General features: G+C 35.9%; 1 protein-coding gene across 8 annotated transcripts in view; it reads left to right on the top strand.

Moving 5' to 3' along the window:
• MACC1 (MET transcriptional regulator MACC1) overlaps positions 1-20,046 on the top strand; it is a 237,144-nt gene that overhangs the window by 54,214 nt on the left and 162,884 nt on the right. For 7 of the 8 annotated variants that reach the window (XM_041727344.1, XM_041727342.1, XM_041727338.1 and 4 more), the window contains 3 exons: positions 7,838-7,960; positions 9,660-11,701; positions 15,985-16,173. In XM_041727344.1, the coding sequence (XP_041583278.1) occupies positions 7,838-7,960; positions 9,660-11,701; positions 15,985-16,173 (2,354 nt within the window). Of the gene's footprint in view, positions 1-7,837; positions 7,961-9,659; positions 11,702-15,984; positions 16,174-17,894; positions 17,943-20,046 lie in introns of those variants that run through there. The other variant, XM_041727345.1, reaches the window with a different exon arrangement.

Genomic DNA, 20,046 nt, shown 5'->3' with positions numbered 1-20,046 from the left:
CTCTTACTCTTGCTAGAATCAACAGAATTGACATAAATGTGAGAAAATAAAACAAACAAGAATTATCATTTTAAACAGTAATTGGCATTAATTGGAGATTTGTGGTATTTAATCTGCATAACAGCTTTTTAAAATAAAACAACTTTATTGATATGTAATTCACTTACCACTGCTGCAACTACTTAAAGTAGATATGTTTGCACTCTATCAATGAGAAAAAGTGATGCTCAGACCACTGTATTCATTTGTAACCTTTTTTTCAAACTTGTCTAATTTTAAAGCCTGTATTCTTTCTACTATACCCTAGTGCTTCTGTTGTCACAAGACCAGCACTCTTTTTGGCAGGAATAATGCAAATAATTTTTAAAATGTTCTACAGAGAGTGATGGAAAGTAGATTGAGTTCCAAAATACAACTGGTCAGTAGTCTTTTTTTTTTTTTTCTCTTAGGAAGTAAGGTTAGAATCTCAAGCCATCTGAGGGAGAGCAACACAAGCTTCTCAAGTGGGTCCAGTTGGAGAAATTGTTTCTATATTTTCAGGAATAACAGGAGGAAGAAATCAGAAGAAAAGAAAGGGAGTCAGCTGATTGTGTTACTTTTTATAGCCATTTGACTATTAAAGCAGTACTATGAAGATTGTGGGCTCGGTATATAATAATAAAAGTAACACATAGAAATACTTGCTGCTTTTCTTCTTCCTCTTCTGCTTTTGCTTCTTTTTTACAGATGATAAATAAAATCACAGAAATGTTTAGCAGCTTTCTCAAGTTTATACCCAGGGTCTTAAAACAAGAGAATTCTAATTTCAAAGCCTGTATTCTCTGTACTTTGCCAAAATGCATTTACACATAACAAACAAACAATACTGCTGATAGGTGAAAAGCAGATCCCATGATGTTAAGTATTCTATAAAGTGGAGGAGTTTTGCAGTATATGAAGCTTACAAGAAAACAAAGAATTAGGCTCAGGGCCTTGGAAAGGGTTGTGCAAGTGAGGGTCCTACAGGTTTAGCTTCATTAGCCACACTGTAAATCCCAACTCTGGTTCCATGCCTTTTGAATCAGTACCTTTTGAAAAATACAAGTCAGGAAGTTTTTTCTTGCACTGAAGGTTGCAAGAAAAAAAAAAAAAAGGCTTAAGGTCACTGTTACGTAGCCAAAATTGTATCCAAGAACTTATGCAACAATTAAACTTGTTCTGTTACTATGAATAGGTTTTACAGCTAATTTATCTTTGACGGCTATCTAGGAGCATGCAAAACTTAAAGTTGAGAGACACATCACTGGGAATATTATACGGCAACAGTGGGCATTTGATAACAAATTTATTAAATGTTTTCACAATGCAAGTACTAAATCCTTGTTCTGTGACTATAAGGTTAGTACTCATATGCTTTTGTGGGGGAGCAATAGCACAACCATGTTCTGAGGAACATTTCAGCCTATGTTACAGCTACCATATACAAAGGTAGAATTATCTTCTGTTTAAGGCCTACATTTGAGCTACTTGTCTCGATTTTTACAAGAGTATGATTCTCATCTTTAACTTAGCTTATTGTTTGGGTCTTTTTAAATTAATTTTTATAAATTTATTTTTTTATTGGTGTTCAATTTGCCAACATATAGAATAACACCCAGTGCTCATCCTGTCAAGTGCCCACCTCAGTGCCCGTCACCCAGTCACCCCCATCCTCTGCCCACCTCCCCATCCACCACCCCTAGTTCGTTTCCCAGAGTTAGGAGTCTTTCATGTTCTGTCTCCCTTTCTGATATTTCCCACTCATTTTTTCTCCTTTCCCCTTTATTCCCTTTAACTATTTTTTATATTCCCCAAATGAATGAGACCATATAATGTTTGTCCTTCTCCGGTTGTTTGGGTCTTAAAGAGAAAGTGCTGCTCTCTGTCCTCATCAAGAGCTAAAACATCTAACTCTATGCAGGTTGAGAAGTGGAAACAGTTGAAAGAAAGTAAATATGATGGGTTTTACTAGACCAGATGACCTATCCTGGCTTTTTCTAACCTAACATGTAGTCTTAGATCCATATCTGGATAATGAGGCAGATGGCTACTTAGCTGGACTCAATGCTTTCCATCTGATTTGACACAATTGCCCTTGGGCAAGATACCATCAGCGCACATCATGAAAGAGTTCCATGAGAGAAAACAAGTGTTGAACATAGGGTAAAGGGTGGGGTGAGGATGTTGTTCCCAGAAGTCCTGATGATGCTGGTGCTTCTGCTAAGTGATTTATTTGTATTGTATGATCACTGTGAGGCTTGTAACTAGCAATATTTTCCTTGCTGTGATCTATTTGAGAAAGGGAGAGACAGATTTGTGGTTTATTGTTGGCCATATATGGAACTTAAAAGCATGGTATTCATAAAATTACTTATTTTGGGTTTCCTACCAGCTCTCTGTATCGCCCTAATCACTGGCTTGTGTTTTTAATTTTTTTAACTTTCTGAAGAATAATATGCACTTGCTTGTCATTTAAACACATTGTTGAGTATTTGTAAGCATTTTCAAATTCTTTTTACATTAAGGAAAGGAGTATGGGGGCGGGGAGCTGTGCGCACAGCCCCCCTCCCCCATCCTTAAAATGAATATCATTATGATGGCAAATTTTTATTATTAGTTTACAGGCCTGAGATATTCCTTTTAGTGTATCTACTTAGAGCCTTCATGTTTTCCCTTCCAGACTGGGGCTTCTGTGAAGATTCCTTGGCTATATCATTAAACTAAACATAAAACAATTTCTGATCACTGTTTCTCCGTTCCTGATTTGTGTTCATTAATATGTTATCCTGAACAATTATCATAATTTTCCTGAACTTCAATACTATCATTGATGGAAGGGTAATAAGATAGAAAGGAAGTGATAGACATATTAATGTGGTAATATTAACAAGATGGAATATTTTGAGTTACCAAGATTGAAAGCATCATAGAAATTATTGTGCATTACTAGTACTGCTTATAAAGTATCAGGGTCCGTGCTGCCCACCCCAAAGAATCTAATGAAGCCACTTTCCTTGGGGAAAAATTCCCTATCAGGTTTTTTGAATCTTTGATCATAATGACCAGAGATAACAAACTATTTAGTTATTGGTTTATAGAATGTAAACTACTAATGAGAAAGTGCCACAAGCCCATCAGAAGGTGCTCTGGGGGTAACATCTAGTAAGGTCACACACACCATGGTAACATTAAATAAAATCATACCAGGTGAGAATCATCAGCTGATTATAGTTCCTTACCTTCTGAGAGGTATGAGCTTCTCAGACTATTTATTTATTCATTTATTTTTCTGTATATGTATTTATTTAAAGAATTTTAAAGTTTTCTTGAGAGAGAGAATGAGTGCAAGAAGAAACAGAGAGAGAGAGAAGCAGACTCTGCTTGGGGGCTTGATGCAGGGCGCTAGGCAGGGCTCTACTCAGGCACTCTTGAACCCCCTCACCTATTTAACCCAACAAAGGAACACATTTTAAAGGAATAATTATTTTAAATGATACTGCTTCCCTCGCTACTCTTGCAAACATTCTTCTCCCCACCCTCCTAAAATTTTCTGGGGTCTTGGCTAAGTTGTATAGTTGGTATATATTCCCAGTTGCTTAAGGTCTAGTTTAAACAGTAAAATAAATGAAGAACAAAACTTTGTTCATTGTGGGTTTTTTTTTTTTTTTGAGAAAAATAATGGATCATGTAGGATCAGAATAAGTGTACTAAAAAGACATGTTTGACAAGAATATGTCCCCAATTAAATGAGTAGTCAGCTGCTCTTTTCCCACTTATTCATTTTAGCCAAGACTGACTCATGCTTCTTTAGACAAAATTTTAAAAATTCCCTTTTGGGAAAGCAATTGCCATTGAGCATGACATTTAATTGTAAGAAAACACAGGGAAATGACAAATATGGCTAGTGCTATTGCACCTGTGTAAACAAGCAATGCCCTCCGCCCAAGGCCCCCACCATGGGCCTTTCAGTCAAAGGTTTTTCCTGTATACCACATTTCTTTCCTGTATTCATAGAAAAAAAATTCATATTTACGGTGAAGTCCTGCGAGATTGTGTGTGTGTGTGTGTGTAAACAAAAAGAATCAGAGAAGGAGGATTTGTTGGGGGATAGTGATAACAGCCAGAGAATAAGGAGAAATCTATTAGGCCAAGAAAAGAACTTAGCGTGGTGGTTTTCAGAATGTGGTTCTCAAAATTTTGCCCCTTTCTGTTAACTCAGAACCACAGCATCACATCACTTTGCCACTTTGTTAGAAATGCAAAACCTCAGATGGAATCCCAGACTTTCCGGATCAGAAACACAGAGTGGGTCCAGCAAAACCGTCTTTGAACAAACCCTCCAGGTGATTCTAGTACCACTGATGTTTAGAACCACTGGCATGATCTGCTTGGGTGACTGGAGAAGAAGGCTACTCCACAAAGAATTCTAGCTGACAACCACCTGTACCTTTGTTTCTGAAACGTTATGACCCTCCAGGACCACAACTGTGTAACTCATCATTCTGATTCTTATGTTGCTGAGAACTTCTAAATGCATTTCACTGGGTTATAAATATTTTTTTACATCAAGGACCGTTAGCCTCAAAGGAATCCTAGATATAATTTGTTCCTTTCTGCTCTTTCCTCTACAAGAAATTAAGGAGTTTTAGGGAGCTTTCTGTCTAAATTGATTTTCCATTAAAAATACACTTTTAGGGCAGCCTGGCTGTCTCAGCGATTTGGCTCCGCCTTCCACCCAGCTCGTGATCCTGGAGACCCCCGGGGTTGGGCTCCCTTCATGGAGCCTGCCTCTCCTTCTGCCTGTGTCTCTGCCTCTCTGTCTCTCTGTTTCTCATGAGTGGATAGGTGAAATCTTTAAAAATACACTTTTATCTTTTTGAAAAATACTTTTTCATTTAAACATTTTTTATTCATTTTAATTTGATTTGCTTAATTTTGCTCAAAGATGTGTATTTAATTTTCTGTCCTAAAGTTTTGGATACATATGGCATGCCAAGGGCTTTAGTTTTGGGCATTAAATTTGGTAAAATCAACCACAAAATTTGAGGATCTGCCAGGAAACTTGACGTTTAAGTACAAATTGCATATTGCAAAATTTGGCTTTTCACCCAAACTTCCCATCTCGTTTCACATAGCAGAGGAAAAAATTGCTATTTCACCGTTTGAATTTTTAAAGTATGCCACATAAGGGATAATTTTTGCATTTGTTTATTCATTATGTATGGAAAACATGTTTTCCCCACTTCTTTTCCTTTTTCCCCTTTCCTCTTTTCTCCTCGTTAATTTTGTTCTTAACTTCTTGATACCAAAAAAAAAAAAAAAAAAAAGGGCTTTGGTTTCTTTAAAAAATAGATGTCTTTGAAATAAAATGTCAAGAACTTGGAAGAAGAGTATGACAAGAAGAATCAAAGGTGAAAGAGGTACAGTTAATACCTAAAGGAGAAAAAGAACTAAAAGTTTAGCATGACTGGTAGTTTAAACTAGAAAGTAGGATACTTTCAGAATATAGGGTTGAGAACCTTGAGTCTGAGATGGGGTATATGGCATCCTGAGTCATGCATGGGCTGTATAGAGTAGCTGTAACGTTCATGAGGAATTATTTCTGGGTCAGTCACTCACCAGCTATTTGACCTTGTAGGTTAGTTATGTCCTGTTGCTGAGATTCATTTTTCTACTCTGTAAAATCTTACTGAAAACATCTATTTTTCAGGATTGTCATGGGACAAAGAAAACATATATGTAAAGAAGGCTGAGTCTCAGCAATGGGACGCTTACTGTTAGTATGTACTGATGCTTTTAGTTGTAATTCATGTTTTCATAATTACATGGAACATCACTGAATTAAAACGCCATATTTACTTATCCATTCATATGGCAAAGAATTCTAGCGTTTTGTTAATATAATATAATGCACATCTGTGTATATTTTTTCTGATATACATGTACATGGTTTTACTAGAACAAATAATTGAGATTGGAATTGCTGGGTACTAGGGTATAAGCATCTTTCCTAGATAATGCCAGATTGATTTTTAAGTAGTTATACCAATTAACACTTACAGTAAAAATGTATAGGGTTTCCCTTTTTCTCCACATCTTTGCCAAAAATTGGTATTGCAGATTTTAAATCTTGGCAAATTTGATGGGTGTAATTGTATCTCCTGTGGTCTCATTTAGCATTTCCCTGATTTCCAATAAATCGAGCATATTTTAATATACTCTTGGGTCATTTGTGTTTACTTTTTAAAGAAATACTTGTTCATATCTTTTCCAAATATTCTATAACTTTGATTCTATTTTGGTTACTGATTTATAGGAGTCTTTTTTTTTTTAAGATTTTATTTATTTATTCATGAGAGACACACAGAGAGAGGCAGAGACATAGGCAGAGGGAGAAGCAGGAAGCTCCTACAGGGAGTCTGACGTAGGACTCAATCCCAGGACCCCAGGATCATGACTTGAGCTAAAGGCAGATGCTCAACCACTGAGTTACCTTGGTGCCCCTATGGGAGTGTTTTAAATTTCTTTTTTTTTTTTTTTTTTTTTAAATTATTAAGTGGGCTCCACACCAAGCATGGAGCCCGGTGTGAGGCCTGAACTCAGGACCACAAGATCAAGACTAAGTTGAGATCAAGAATCAGATTCTTGGAACGCCTCTCTCTCTCTGTGTCTCATGAATAAATAAAAAAAAAATCTTAAAAATAATAAAATAATCAGATGTTTAACTAACTGAGCCACCCAAGCATCCCTGATTTGTTGAAGTCTTTTAGAATCCAGTAATTTTTTTTCTTTTTCAGTCATGTAATGTAAATATCTTCTCCCACTTTTTTGGTTTATGTTTTACTTTTTGTAAATGATGTCCTTTGATCTATAGGATTTCTCATTCTTCTTTAATATGGTTTACATTTTGTACCTGTGCTTTGCTTAAGAAATTCTTCTCAGAAAGCATAAAGGTAATTTCTTAGATTCTGTTTTAAAGTTTTGCCTTTTTAGTCTTTAAATCTCTTAGAATTGATTTTTGTGTATAATCAATGTAATACTTTTAAGCATGGACAACCAATTGTATCTTCATTCAATCAATCCATCATTTCTATACTGCTCTGTGTGGCAAATTCTGTCATATATCAAGTTTTCATGTGAGGGTGGGTCTGTTTGTAGGTGTATTGTGTGTCCTTAGTTTATTTCTGATCCCATTTCATATTGTCCTACTTAGCACATATTTATAATAAATGCTGGTGGCACACTTCACTTCTTCCTGTTCTTTTTCTGGATTATCTTGGATATTAGCTCTTTGCTTTTCTATATAAATTTTAACATAGCTTAAGGAATTACGAACACATACATATATGTGATATGTTGTGATTTCTCTTGGAACTGCAATGAATGTATAGAAGAATTTAGGGGAGAATTTCCAATTTTGTGAATGTTTGTTTTCCAATCACCAAACAGGAATTTCCTGTTTATTGTAGTTTCAACTTGCTATTCTTTTTTGTTATCCTTGGGATTTTCATTAATTACTTTTTTTTAAAGGATCAGTAATACATTCTAGTTTTGCTTGTTAGTATTAATTCAGAATCTGAGTATTTTTCGGTGAAGTGCTAATAATGAATATTTTAGGATATCTAGTCCAACATCCCAATAGAAGTAGGGGATCAATTAGAGTATTTTTATACTCTATTCTATAGAATTCTATAGAATAGTATACTTCTATACTCTGCAGTTTTCTACTTAAGTATGTGTGAATACTTTAAGTATGGTTTCTCTGCCAACCTGTATGTGTATGCTTATACAATTTGTTATTTACTTATTTATTTTGTAGGTGGAAAAATGATAACCAGTGAAAAAGCCCAATTTTGGCTAGGAGGAATTTCGCAAAGTAGATCTGAAGGAAATTTGTTTGACATGGAGGCTCAGAAATCCTCAAGAAATTTCCATATTACAGGTATGAGAATTTATAACTTGTAATTTTTTTACCCGTCACCGATAACTATTGGAGGGCTACTTCTGAAAAGAGCTACAGAAGATTAAAACTACAAAATTATAAACTTATTGTGGAAATACTTACACTATCATTAAAAAGATGAGCAAAATAAAATAGCATAGCCACCTGATTACATAAACCTTAGGAGAAGGCAAAAATTCATTATTAAGTGAATGATATATGCAGTAAATATAATGAATTTTGGGGTTAAAGATATCTTAGAGGTTGGAGTGGGTAAGAAATCTTCATGAAGAAACCTTCATAAAAGAATTGAATTGATCCTGAGAGGAAAAGTAAGTTTTAAGAGAGTTAGATGAAACCAGATTGAAGAAACATGGAAATGAGAAATGCAACTTTTATTTTTCAAATACATCTTCTAACTTTTAACATGTGATGCTTAAAACTCATTTCAAATAAGATATAGTTCTATACATATTAAACAAAAACTCTGAGAGTTTACTTGAATTTCTTCTTCAATTTTGGCTGGCCAGTTTGGCTTTTGTTTTCATGAAAGCAGTACCAGTTTCACAGAGTTCTCAGAATCAATACCAATATCTATTGAGAAATGACCAAGAATTAGTTGCCCTAAACATTAAAAAATCACTAATATTTGTGAGATATATATTCATGTATTGCTGATTCTTAAAATATTCACTTGTCAAAGTAATAACATGTTTTCATTTCATAGAGGTAAGCCTGTTCTTTGTCATTTTAAACTCGGAAAAGCTCAATGAATTCTTTCAAGTAGTAAATCTAATGGTGATCTATTTTTCAATGTTCATTTTCATGAAATTTTTTTCCATGAAAAATTTCAATGTTATTAAAATTTATCAGCATAAAGCTAGCAGGAAATAGTTTAAGAAATGCATTACTGTCTAATTGGCATATTGTCTCTTGGCATATTGTTTTTTAAAAATTATTTTAGCTATTAACAGATGCTTTATTTGATTTTTTTACATGTGGACTATTATCAGGAAAGAAAAACATTAAATGAACAATCTACATATAATAAGACTGACTATTTAGGGTTTAGAAAAATTTGGATAGTTGACTGAATTATTCTGTTTGTTCAGAGGTTTTCTTTTGTGGAAATGAAATATAAAACAATAAGGCAAAGTATATGGAGTCTGGGTAATTTTCAAGGCAATATGTTCAAATGATTATTATCTGAATTTTTGAACACTTACTTGTAAATTACAGTGTCCTAAGACAAAATAATATTAAACACGAACAAAATAAACTGGTAGAACAGTTTCTCTTCCCTTATAACATGACAATTTGAGAAAATTTAACATTAATTTTGTAGTAGCTATTAGACTGATCAAAAAGCAAAATAAAAAGTCTTGAAGTTTTAAGCTATAAGAACTAGTCTTGGGATCCCTGGGTGGCGCAGCGGTTTGGTGCCTGCCTTTGGCCCAGGGTGCGATCCTGGAGACCCGGGATCAAATCCCATATCGGGCTCCCGGTGCATGGAGCCTGCTTCTCCCTCTGCCTGTGTCTCTGCCTCTCTCTCTCTCTCTGTGACTATCATAAATAAATAAAAAAAAATTAAAAAAAAAAAAAGAAATTAAAAAAAAAAAAAAAAAAAAGAACTAGTCTTGCTTATATCTCAGAATGTTACCTCACCTTTGTTTTGCTTTATTTTTGTCTAAATAACAAGAACGTCCAGACCCAGAATTTCTTCTCAATTGGTCAGATCGTCTCACACGTCAAGGCAATAATGTTTCCAAGGCTACAAATCCATTCTGGAATGAACTGTCTGCTTCTAACCCATTTTTGGATGACATAACTCAGCTAAGAAATAACCAGAAGAGAGATAATATTTCCATCTTGAAGGAAGATCCTTTTCTTTTTTATAGAGAAATAGAAACTGGAAATTCTTTTGATTCTTCTGGTGATGAACTAGATGTGCATCAGTTGCTTAGGCAGTCTTCTGCACAGACATCTGGAAGATCTAAAAGTGTTTCAGAACTTTTGGACATTTTAGATGGCACAGCACATGGCCATCAGAATATACATAACTCTTGCCAGATACTGGAACAAGACTTAGAATGGCTTCAGGATGATAGAGAGGCTTATAAAATGGCTTGGTTAAGTCAACGCCAGCTGGCCCGTTCCTGCTTGGATTTGAATATAATTAATCAGAGTCCTGGATGGGCCCAAACACAAGTTGCAGAGACTGTGATAGTTTGTAAATTAAGCCACCAAGGAGGGTCAGTACAATTACCTGAATCAGATATCACTGTTCATGTGCCCCAAGGCCATGTAGCTGTGGGAGACTTCCAAGAGGTGTCTCTAAGGGCATTCCTTGAACCTCCACAAATGCTTAACCATGATCTTTCATGCACTGTAAGCCCACTGTTGGAAATCATGTTAGGCAACCTTAACACAATGGAAGCCATTTTGCTGGAGATGAAAATAGGGGCTGAAGTGAGAAAGGATCCTTTCAGCCAAGTCATGACAGAAATTGTGTGTTTACACAGCCCGAGTAAAGAAGGCCCTTTCAAAGTGTTGAACAACTGCTATATTTATAAGGACATCATCCAAGTCAAGCTAATAGACTTGAGCCAGGTGATGTATCTCGTGGTTGCTGCACAAATTAAAGCTACTCGGTCACCAGCTGCCACCGTTTGGGATTGTATCCACAAAACCACGTCAGTAGGGATTTATGGGCCCAGATACATTCATCCCAGTTTCACTGCTATTTTCATCGTTTGTGGACACAGTTATATGCCAGGAAAGCTTACAATCTCAGATATAAAGAAAGGTGGAAAAAATACCTCTCCAGTTGTGTTTCACCTCTGGGGGAAGCATTCATTCTTACTTGACAAGCCACAAGATTTAAATATTTCTGTTTTTTCATGTGATCCTGATTTTGAAGTAAAGGCAGAAGGAGAAAGGAAAGAAATTAAACAAAAGCAGTTGCTAGCAGGTGAAGTAGTTAATCAACAATTTTTATTTTCCTTAATTGACTCCAGAGAAATGCACTTGTGTGTTTTCCGTGTTCAGATGGAGCCTCCTGATGGTAAAGCAGTGACACAGTTCTTTGTCACTACACCTGATCCAGCTCCCAACCTGAAAAGATTCTCAAATCTGCCAGCTGATTTTCAGGAAGAGAAGAAAATCAAGTCTGCTCCACTATTACCAAAAGTGTGTGTTAAATATCCCACATTTCAAGACAAAAATATTAACTTTAACAACTATGGAGTAACCCTGAAGACAGTGCTAAGGCAAAAAAAGAGTGACTACTTACTTGAATATTTCAAAGGGGACACAGTAGCTCTTCTTGGAGAGGGTAAGGTAAAAGCCATTGGGCAGTCCAGAGTGAAAGAATGGTATGTAGGAGTCCTCAGAGGTAAGGTTGGACTTATACATTGTAAAAATGTCAAGGTGATTGCAAAAGAACAAGTCATATCTATGTCGGATAATGTCTTCACAACCAGAAATCTTCTTGAACAAATTACCCTACCTTTCAAAAAACTGACTTACATCTACTCAGTTGTATTGACTTTGGTGTCAGAAAAAGTTTATGATTGGAAAGTTTTAGCTGATGTCTTGGGTTACTCACATCAGGCACTAGAAGATTTTGATCAAATACAAGCAGACAAAGAATCAGAAAATGTTTCCTATATTGTAAAGAAGTTAAAGGAAGATTGCCATGCAGATAAAAATACCAGGAAGTTTCTTTACGAACTTACTGTGGTGAGTATTACTTGATCACGGTAATTTGTTTACCATAGAGAACTTTATTAACTTGGGAATATTTATAGAAACATGTGACAGAAGTTAAAAAATTCTCAGCAGGCTCAAATAAACTGAGTCACTTTATAGCAAATACAGAGATTTTCTTACAAGATCATATAATTGATTTCTTAGTTTTAATATTCAAGTGTGATTTTCCCAGAAACTAGGCTCCTGAGGATCATGTTTCAAAGGCACATTAAAGATTCTGTTTGTGCTAGAGTACAGCAGTTAAGAGATCTCTTCTCCTCCTCTGTCAAGTAGTTGAATAGCTTTTAAAATATCAGAGCAGCTTCAATAACATGGAAGTAAATAATACCAAATTGCTGGGGTGCCTGGATGGCTCAGTTGGTTAAGCGTAGGACTCTTGGTTTTTGGCTCAGGTCATGATCTCGGGGCAGTGAGATTGAGCCCTTGTGGGATTGAGCCCAGAGAGGGGCTGCATGCTCAGGAGGGAGTCTGCTTGATTCTCTCCCTCTGCACCTCCCTCCCCATACCCGCTCACACTCTCTCTCTAGAGTGTCTGGGTGGCTCAGTTGATTAAGTGTCTGACTCTTGATTTTGGATCAGGTCATGATCTTAGGGTCCTGGGATCAAGCCTCATGTTGAGCTCTGCCCTCTGCATGGAATCTGCTTGAGATTCTCTCTTTCCCTCTCCTGCTCCTTCCCACCTGCTCTCTCAATCTCTCTAAAAATAAATAAATCAATCTTTTTTTTTTTAAAGGCGAACTGAAACAAGATTGATTAACTTGTCCATTCTTGTAGGTCCACTATATAGAGGTTTTTGTTTTTGTTTTTGTTTTTGTTTTTTTTTTTAATTTTATTTATTTATGATAGTCATACAGAGAGAAAGAGAGAGAGGCAGAGACACAGGCAGAGGGAGAAGCAGGCTCCATGCGCCGGGAGCCTGATGTGGGATTCGATCCCGGGTCTCCAGGATCGCGCCCTGGGCCAAAGGTAGGCGCCAAACCGCTGCGCCACCCAGGGATCCCAGAGGTTTTTGTTTTTGTTTTTGTTTTTGTTTTTACTTCGCTGTGTTTTGTTTTTAAAGCATGCTGTTAAAATTTAAAAAAACCCATATCGTCAATGTCCTTTATTTTATCAAGCTAATATTCTTCTTGTGTATGCAATGCATCACAACCCCAAAAATGATATTGCTAATTCTCTTCTTAGTCTTCATGTTTTAATAAAACTCTCAGGATCATTTTTTTTTCAACATAACATTTACTTCATTGTAAGGCTCAGTGGAGAGTTATAAAATAGATAAAGAACTATTTTGCCTTTAAAGTGGAAATTCAGTATTTTATAAAAGTAAAAAGAAAAATCTAGAGTATATTCCCAAAGTGACTATAATATGAATACATAAATAATAATAATGGTTGCTAACACTCCTTTAGCGTTCTCTGTGTGTTTGACCCTGTGCTGAATTCCCTATACACACTATCTCACTTAACCATAGCAACTCTATGGAGTAAGTATAGCTAGCCAGAAGCTTCATCCTACTAAGATAGTCTTGGGAGGCTGGGAAACTTGCCCAAGATCCCATAGTTGGTTAGTATCAGAAGTAGATTTGAGTTTGGTTCTAAAGCCACACTTAATACTATTATACTTTCCTAAATCAGTTATGAATTTGTGTGTGTGTGTGTGTCTGTGTGTGTGTGTTTATGTGGTCTGGTATAAAAGTTTGTGGGAATATGTATATTGAGCATGTAGTAAATACCATTATAACTGCAAGACTGGGGCCCTCCAAGAGATGAGTAAGATTACAGAGGTAGGTTCATGTAGAGAAGGAGAGCTTTAATTGAGGTGTTGAGGTGCACATGGAGGAGAGAGTTTTTTGGAGAGGAATTTATTCTGAGACACTAGTAATAATTTAATTAAGAAATAGTATATATAAAACATTTTCTTTCATTATTTTTATGATTCTACAGTGATACTGATGGGGTTAAATTTTACAAGCCCCAATATCCAGTTGTTCAATAGCTAGTTTTATGATGGGGTGCTGAATTCTCCATCTAGGCCATTTAGAGTCATTGGCTAATGTACCTGTGTGAAGCTGCATGTGCATTTTGCAGCAGCTCATTACATCTCATTACCTCTGCATTAGCTCGTGTTCAGCATGGACTCATGAAGGCTTGAATTGAAAATTGCCTTCTTGTTTCTCCTAGTGACCAAAAAAAAGTTATTTTTTGGCCAAATGGTCTGGAAGTTTAAACCTAATCATACCTGCACTATATTGGTGTATGCTAATTAATTGAGTGGCTTTGGTAACTAACTAATCAGTGCTGATGGAGAACACATTCAAGGGAATAGCTCCTAAAAACTCTTACTGTGCCTCAGTGGAAGCTTCAGGATTCCTGTGTGGAAGGGGCTTGGCCTGGTTATATGACCAGAAGATGATGAAGTGTGAGGTATAGAGAGACCATCTCTTGAAACTTTATTTGCACTATAAGTACATTTTTTGTTGAAATATATATTAATTTGGAGTGCTGGAAGGGAACTAATAAAGATAGTGGGTTCAAAAAGTAGTCCTATCTAGACATTGAGACTGGTTGTCCTTATATATTTGACACTTGACATTTCCTAAAGCGCTTGAATATCTGATTCAATTTTCACAAAGATAGGCAGCTAGAGAAGATGGTATTACCTCTGTATCCACTTTAAAAAATCATTAGAGATGTTTTGTGATTTATCTAAAGTCCTTTGTGGAATTGAATTTTAAACTCAGATTTTGTAACTCCAAGTGCAGGTTTCTTTTCCATAGAACAACAATCTGGAATAAGCATTTCTAAAAGTATTCCACAATTTACTAAAAGCACTTTCAGGGGCCTGCTAGCTCTATGCTGCTTTTTCCTGAGTTCATAACTCCTCACCATAAAGTTAAGGACCAGTACAGTCGGTGTATAAAAACCATGGGTGGTCTTTCTAATGTTCTTATAGGAATGAATACTCTATGGACTTTACTAGTTGCCTTACTTGGCCATTCATTTTTACTTATTGTTTCGTAGTGATACATAAAGCTTTTAAGTGCTGTTAAGTGACAAGGCACTACCATACCTGTTTATTTGCTTGTATGAACAGGGAAGAGATATAGATAGACCTAATGCCATGTTTGTTTGTTTGTTTGTTTGTTTTTTTAAAAAAAGTCTTTAATTCACTAGGATGCTTAGTATTTGTAAATTATCACTTAACTAATGCAAACACTAAATTTATGTACAACAGCTTCTGTAAATTTTCTTTGTCATATATTCTGGATCTGTCCATGCAAGCAAAATAGTCCATTATTTTAGGGAGCAAACAGTTATAACTTTTTCAAAAATTATTAGTATTATTGGTTTTTTTTATATTAATTTTTATTGGTGTTCAATTTACCAACATACAGAAAAACACCCAGTGCTCATCCCGTCAAGTGTCCACCTCAGTGCCATGTTTAAAAACATATTCAAGGCAAAAGGAAACTCATAGGTTTGCTTGAAATATACATGGTGATTGACAAAGCTCAGAGGCCTAACTAAAGAAGGAAGAGAAAGAGGGAAAGGAAGGAAAGAGAGGAAGGAGGAAAAAATTGATGGTTTTCCATTTTGCATTGCTGAAGACTAAGTTTTTTATCTTTAATACTCTGTGGTTTCTATTTAACGCAATTACACTGATGATGAAGGGAGAGAGTTAATTTTCTAAGGTCATAAATATCAATAGCTTTGTTCAGAGTTGTAGAAGTATCTCATTTTTATGCAAGAGGCACTATTCTGGGAAGTTTTAGATCACATTTGGATGAAAAGTAGAATAATATTTACCAGCACTAGTGTGCTTATTCTTTAGAGAAATCCTGTAGCCAATTCTCTGGTAAGGAAAGGAATTATTTTTTGTAGGGTGAATAATCATCCCTTGGTTGATAAATTATAGACTGTCAGATCCTCAGGGTATCTTTGGAAGTGTCTAGTTCAACTTCCTCCTTTTCCAATTAGTACATTAAGAAACATATTAGTTGAGTAGCCTACCCAGGGCCCTATAATTAGTCACAGAGTTGGGCTTAAATCTCCCCTAATTTTGGTCTAGTCATATCCTCTGTACTTTGCTGGTTGGATTTGTTTAAAAGTAAATCTGCTTTTTGAATTTAGAAACCTCAAATATACATGTGGTGAGAAAGAGGTTGCCAGTTTCTAGAAAATATAATGAAAATTTTAACTTACAGGAGAAGGCCCAAATTAGTTGATTTTAACTATGATATGTAATTGTTGCTGCAGGCTCTGCTGAAGATGGATTGCCAAGGGTTAGTAGCACATCTCATCCAAGAGGCTGCTATTCTGACTTCAGCTGTCAAGCTTGGAAAAGGCTGGAGGGAACTAGCTGAAAAGTTAGTACGACTCACAAAGCAACAGATGGAGGCATATGAAATTCCTCATCGAGGAAAAGCTGGAGATGTTGCTGTTGAGGTAAGATCTGTTTGTCTAATTAAATAGTAGAAAAAATACAGACCAAGTAAATCAAATGTGATCAAACCTATATTACATACAGAGATTAAATAAGGGAGTGTCCTAGAGGATCCACTAACTGAAGTCACTGCACCCATAACCACCAACATTATCTGAATACACACATCGCTCTTTAAAGGCATCAAGAACCTTTAAAATATATTGATGTTTCTCCTACTGGATTGCATATTAACATGATCTTTGCTCAAATAAATGGACCAAGTTGGGTATCTAGTCAATCAGTAGGCAGGGCTATAAGAACTTGAGGCAGAGAAGAGATAAACTTTGAAGGGAGGAAATGGGGCCAAATTAGAATAAAGGAACAGGACATAATAATAAGTATTTATCAGCCTTCAGTCACAGACTTAGTCATTTGTGATAAATAATGTTTGGTAACAAGCATTAAGGAGGTAGATAGTGCGGGGTCACTGGTAATGAGAGCCAGAAATATCTAAGAGTTTCATTGCCTCCTTCACAATTTTGTATACAGTAAGAACTATAGACATCAAATAAAGAATAACAACACTTGGTATAAAGTAAATATTTGCCATGCAAATGTTGTTTTTATTAATATTAAAACGAATGTAAACTGTTACGCCTAAGTTAGATAAATATTTTCTCTATTTACCATAAAAAGAGTCCATTTTTATTGACTTAAATGAAACTTTTCTGGTGATGAGCACATATAAAATGTCCTGTAGCTTTCTCTCACATGAGTGAAAGCATTTTCAAGATATTTCAGTTAAGAAAAAGTCATTTCTTTGATTAAAGGATGATTTTGAAGCTATATTCCCCACTTCCTATTTGGACATAGAGCTGGGTTTTAATTTCTTGAGAAAATTTTCTGATTTTGAAGCAACTATGCCAGCTAGATGGGCAAAACAAGACAACCTTTCCATGAAGCTTGAAGAGTCAAATCAAGTCAGTTGAATCCCAGCAGCTGCAGTGGAAGCTTCAGGGTTCCTAGAACCTGGGAGTCCAATCAAGGACTCCACTCAACAGACTCTTTAGCCAGGAGCATCCGGGACTTATTTCTCCCATATAGTCTACTTCCCCCTTATAGACTATATTTAACCCCATACACTAAAAAAGACATTACAGTCTACAAATCAGTTTTTGCTGAATGAGCTGAAAGATAACAGACCTTTAAGAAGGGAAAAAAGACAACATTATGCTGGGATATACTCTTCTGATATTTCAAAGAAATTGATTAAAAAGATATCTAATTGTGATACCACCTCCTGGGACGCCTGGGTGGCTCAGCGGTTTAGTGTCTGCCTTTGGCTCGGGTCATGGTCCCGGAGTCCTGGGATTGAGTCTCCCATAGGGCTCCCTGCATGGAGCCTGCTTCTCCCTCTGCCTGTGTCTTTGGCTCTCTCTCTCTCTGTGTCTCTCATGAATAAACAAATAAAATCTTTAAATAAAAAAAAGAAAGAGATACCACCACCTGTCAGAACGGCCAAAACCCAGACATTGATGACACAGAATGCTGTCAAGGATGTGGAATAATAAGAACCCTCATTCATTGCTAGTGGAATGCAAAATGGTACAGCCATATTGGAAGGCACTTTGGCTGTTTCTTACAAACAAAGTATACTCTTAGCATGTGTTCTCTCAATAACACTCCTTGGTATTTGCCCAAAAGAGTTGAAAACTTGTCCACACAAGATGTCCTTCTGCAGGTATATGGATAAATACACTGGTGCATCCAGATAATGGAATAGTATTCAGTGCTAGAAAGAAATGATCTACCAAGCCATGAAAAGACATGGAGGAATTTTAAATGTCTATTACTAAGTGAAAGAAGCCAATTTGAAAAAAGTTTCACACTATATGATACCAAATATATGACATTCTGGAAAAGGTAAGACTATGGACATAGTAAAGAGATCAGTGGTTCCAGCTACCGGGAGGGAGATATAAATAGGCAGAGCATAGAGGATGTTTAGGGCAGTGAAAATAGTCAATATGATATCATAGTGATGGATGTATATCATTATACATTTGTCTAAACCCACGGTATATATATAACACCAACTCCACCCAAGGAGACTTTAGGTACTTATAATGTATCATTGTAGGTTCATCAACTGTAACAAGTGTACCCCTCAGGTGGAAGCTGATGGGGTAGGCTATGCATATGTGCAAGTGGGATATATATGGAAAATCTCTGTACTTTCCTCTCAATTTTGCTGTGAATCTAAAACTACTTTAAAAATAATTATTTTATAAAGTTGCCTAATTGAAAGCTAGACTTTTTTTCTTAGTAAGGCCTTATTTTAAAAAAATGTTTTCTTGAGAATTATTTATCAGAGCGTTATTTATTCTCTCAGGTTTGTTAAGCATCTAACCTCTCTAATTGTGATTGTTTATATTTTGTCTTCCTCCAAATCTTGACGGAAGCCAACAAACAGCCTACTTGTCCATTATTCACTTTTGCACAGTCCAAATCACAAAGGACTAAGTCTATGTCTGAGTTTGATAAAATACTCAGAAGCAGGGAGGAAAATCCCTAGGTGTCCTTCTAGAGGTTATCATTCAATTTACTGTGGTAAGGCTAACAAACACCACTCTGAACTGTGTTATTAAATGCTTGGAAAATTATGCATTGTCTATGGGCCTAAAGCCATTCCAAATAATCTATGGGAGTCTTTACCTCTTAGACCACTTAAACCAAAGGGTAGATGTATACTAATTTTCATTCCCTTGAAAAAAATCCAATTGTACAATTTTTTTTCTCTCAGGAAGGAGTTGATTTTTAAATATGATCAATATACAAGTCAAAAAATGATTTCAAACCACACTGATACTAGTTCTGGGTAGGACATGCAGAGGGAAGGAACCAGCATCAGGGAAGGGAGATAACGAGGCCTGGCAGTTCCCACGTGGCTTCCATTTCCTTTATCTCACTTCCTCAGAGGGCACACTTTCCAACAGTTCCTCTCTATGTGTGCCAATGTCTACAATGGGGCTCTTTCACTCACTTTCCTTCTTTTTCAATTTCTCCCTTTTCCTTTTGTTCTATTTTTATTCTGTCTTAAAGACAGATATCTGGCACTTATTCTGGGCCAGGAACTGTTCCAAGAGCATCACAAAAATTACCTTTATTTAATACTTTCAACAAAAACTTCTGGGGTGGATACTAATACTAATATATAGAGGTTAAGTAACTTGGTTAAACACCTATAGCTAGAAATTCATGGACCCAGGTTTGGAGCATGGGCTTTGATCTTAGAGTCCTTGTACTTTAACTATTATACTCTGCCCACCCACACCAAATCCACTGTGCTGTGGAGTGGCAGAACCAGGAGGTGTGGTCAGGACTGGGTGGGGAGGGTGGTAAGGGGCTCCTTTCACTCTTTCTTTTCCTTTTTCAAGCTATCACATGATACTACCAAAATTTCCCTTAGCATTTTTTATTCAGCTTCAAACCAGTTAAAGAAGAGATTAGTAATAGTATCAAATTTTTCTTGAGTACTTTTGGCCATTTCTTATTCTTTTATAAAGTTAAAAAAAAAAAAAGCTTCTCTCTGGAGATTTCTGAGAATGTCACTTTTTAAACTAACCATCTTCCTAGTTATAAGAAATGTTACTCAACTTTTCTAATGAAATAGCACTTCCTACATAAAAGCAAAGCTACAAAACTTGGAATCTGTTTTTAAGGGAAATACGTTTGTCAGAGTATTTCTTTTGAAAAGAAAATACATTTATGCTATACAAAGATGTTTAATCATTGCCAAGGTTTTCATGTGAAATTTAATGAAAATTGGTTGGAGTTTTCCTGAAGATATTTAGAGCTTTATTTATTTATTTATTTATTTATTTATTATTTAG

Source organism: Vulpes lagopus, chromosome 13 (genome assembly GCF_018345385.1).
Source record: "Vulpes lagopus strain Blue_001 chromosome 13, ASM1834538v1, whole genome shotgun sequence".
Lineage (NCBI taxonomy): Eukaryota > Metazoa > Chordata > Mammalia > Carnivora > Canidae > Vulpes > Vulpes lagopus.
This window is presented reverse-complemented; position numbering and strand designations above follow the sequence as displayed.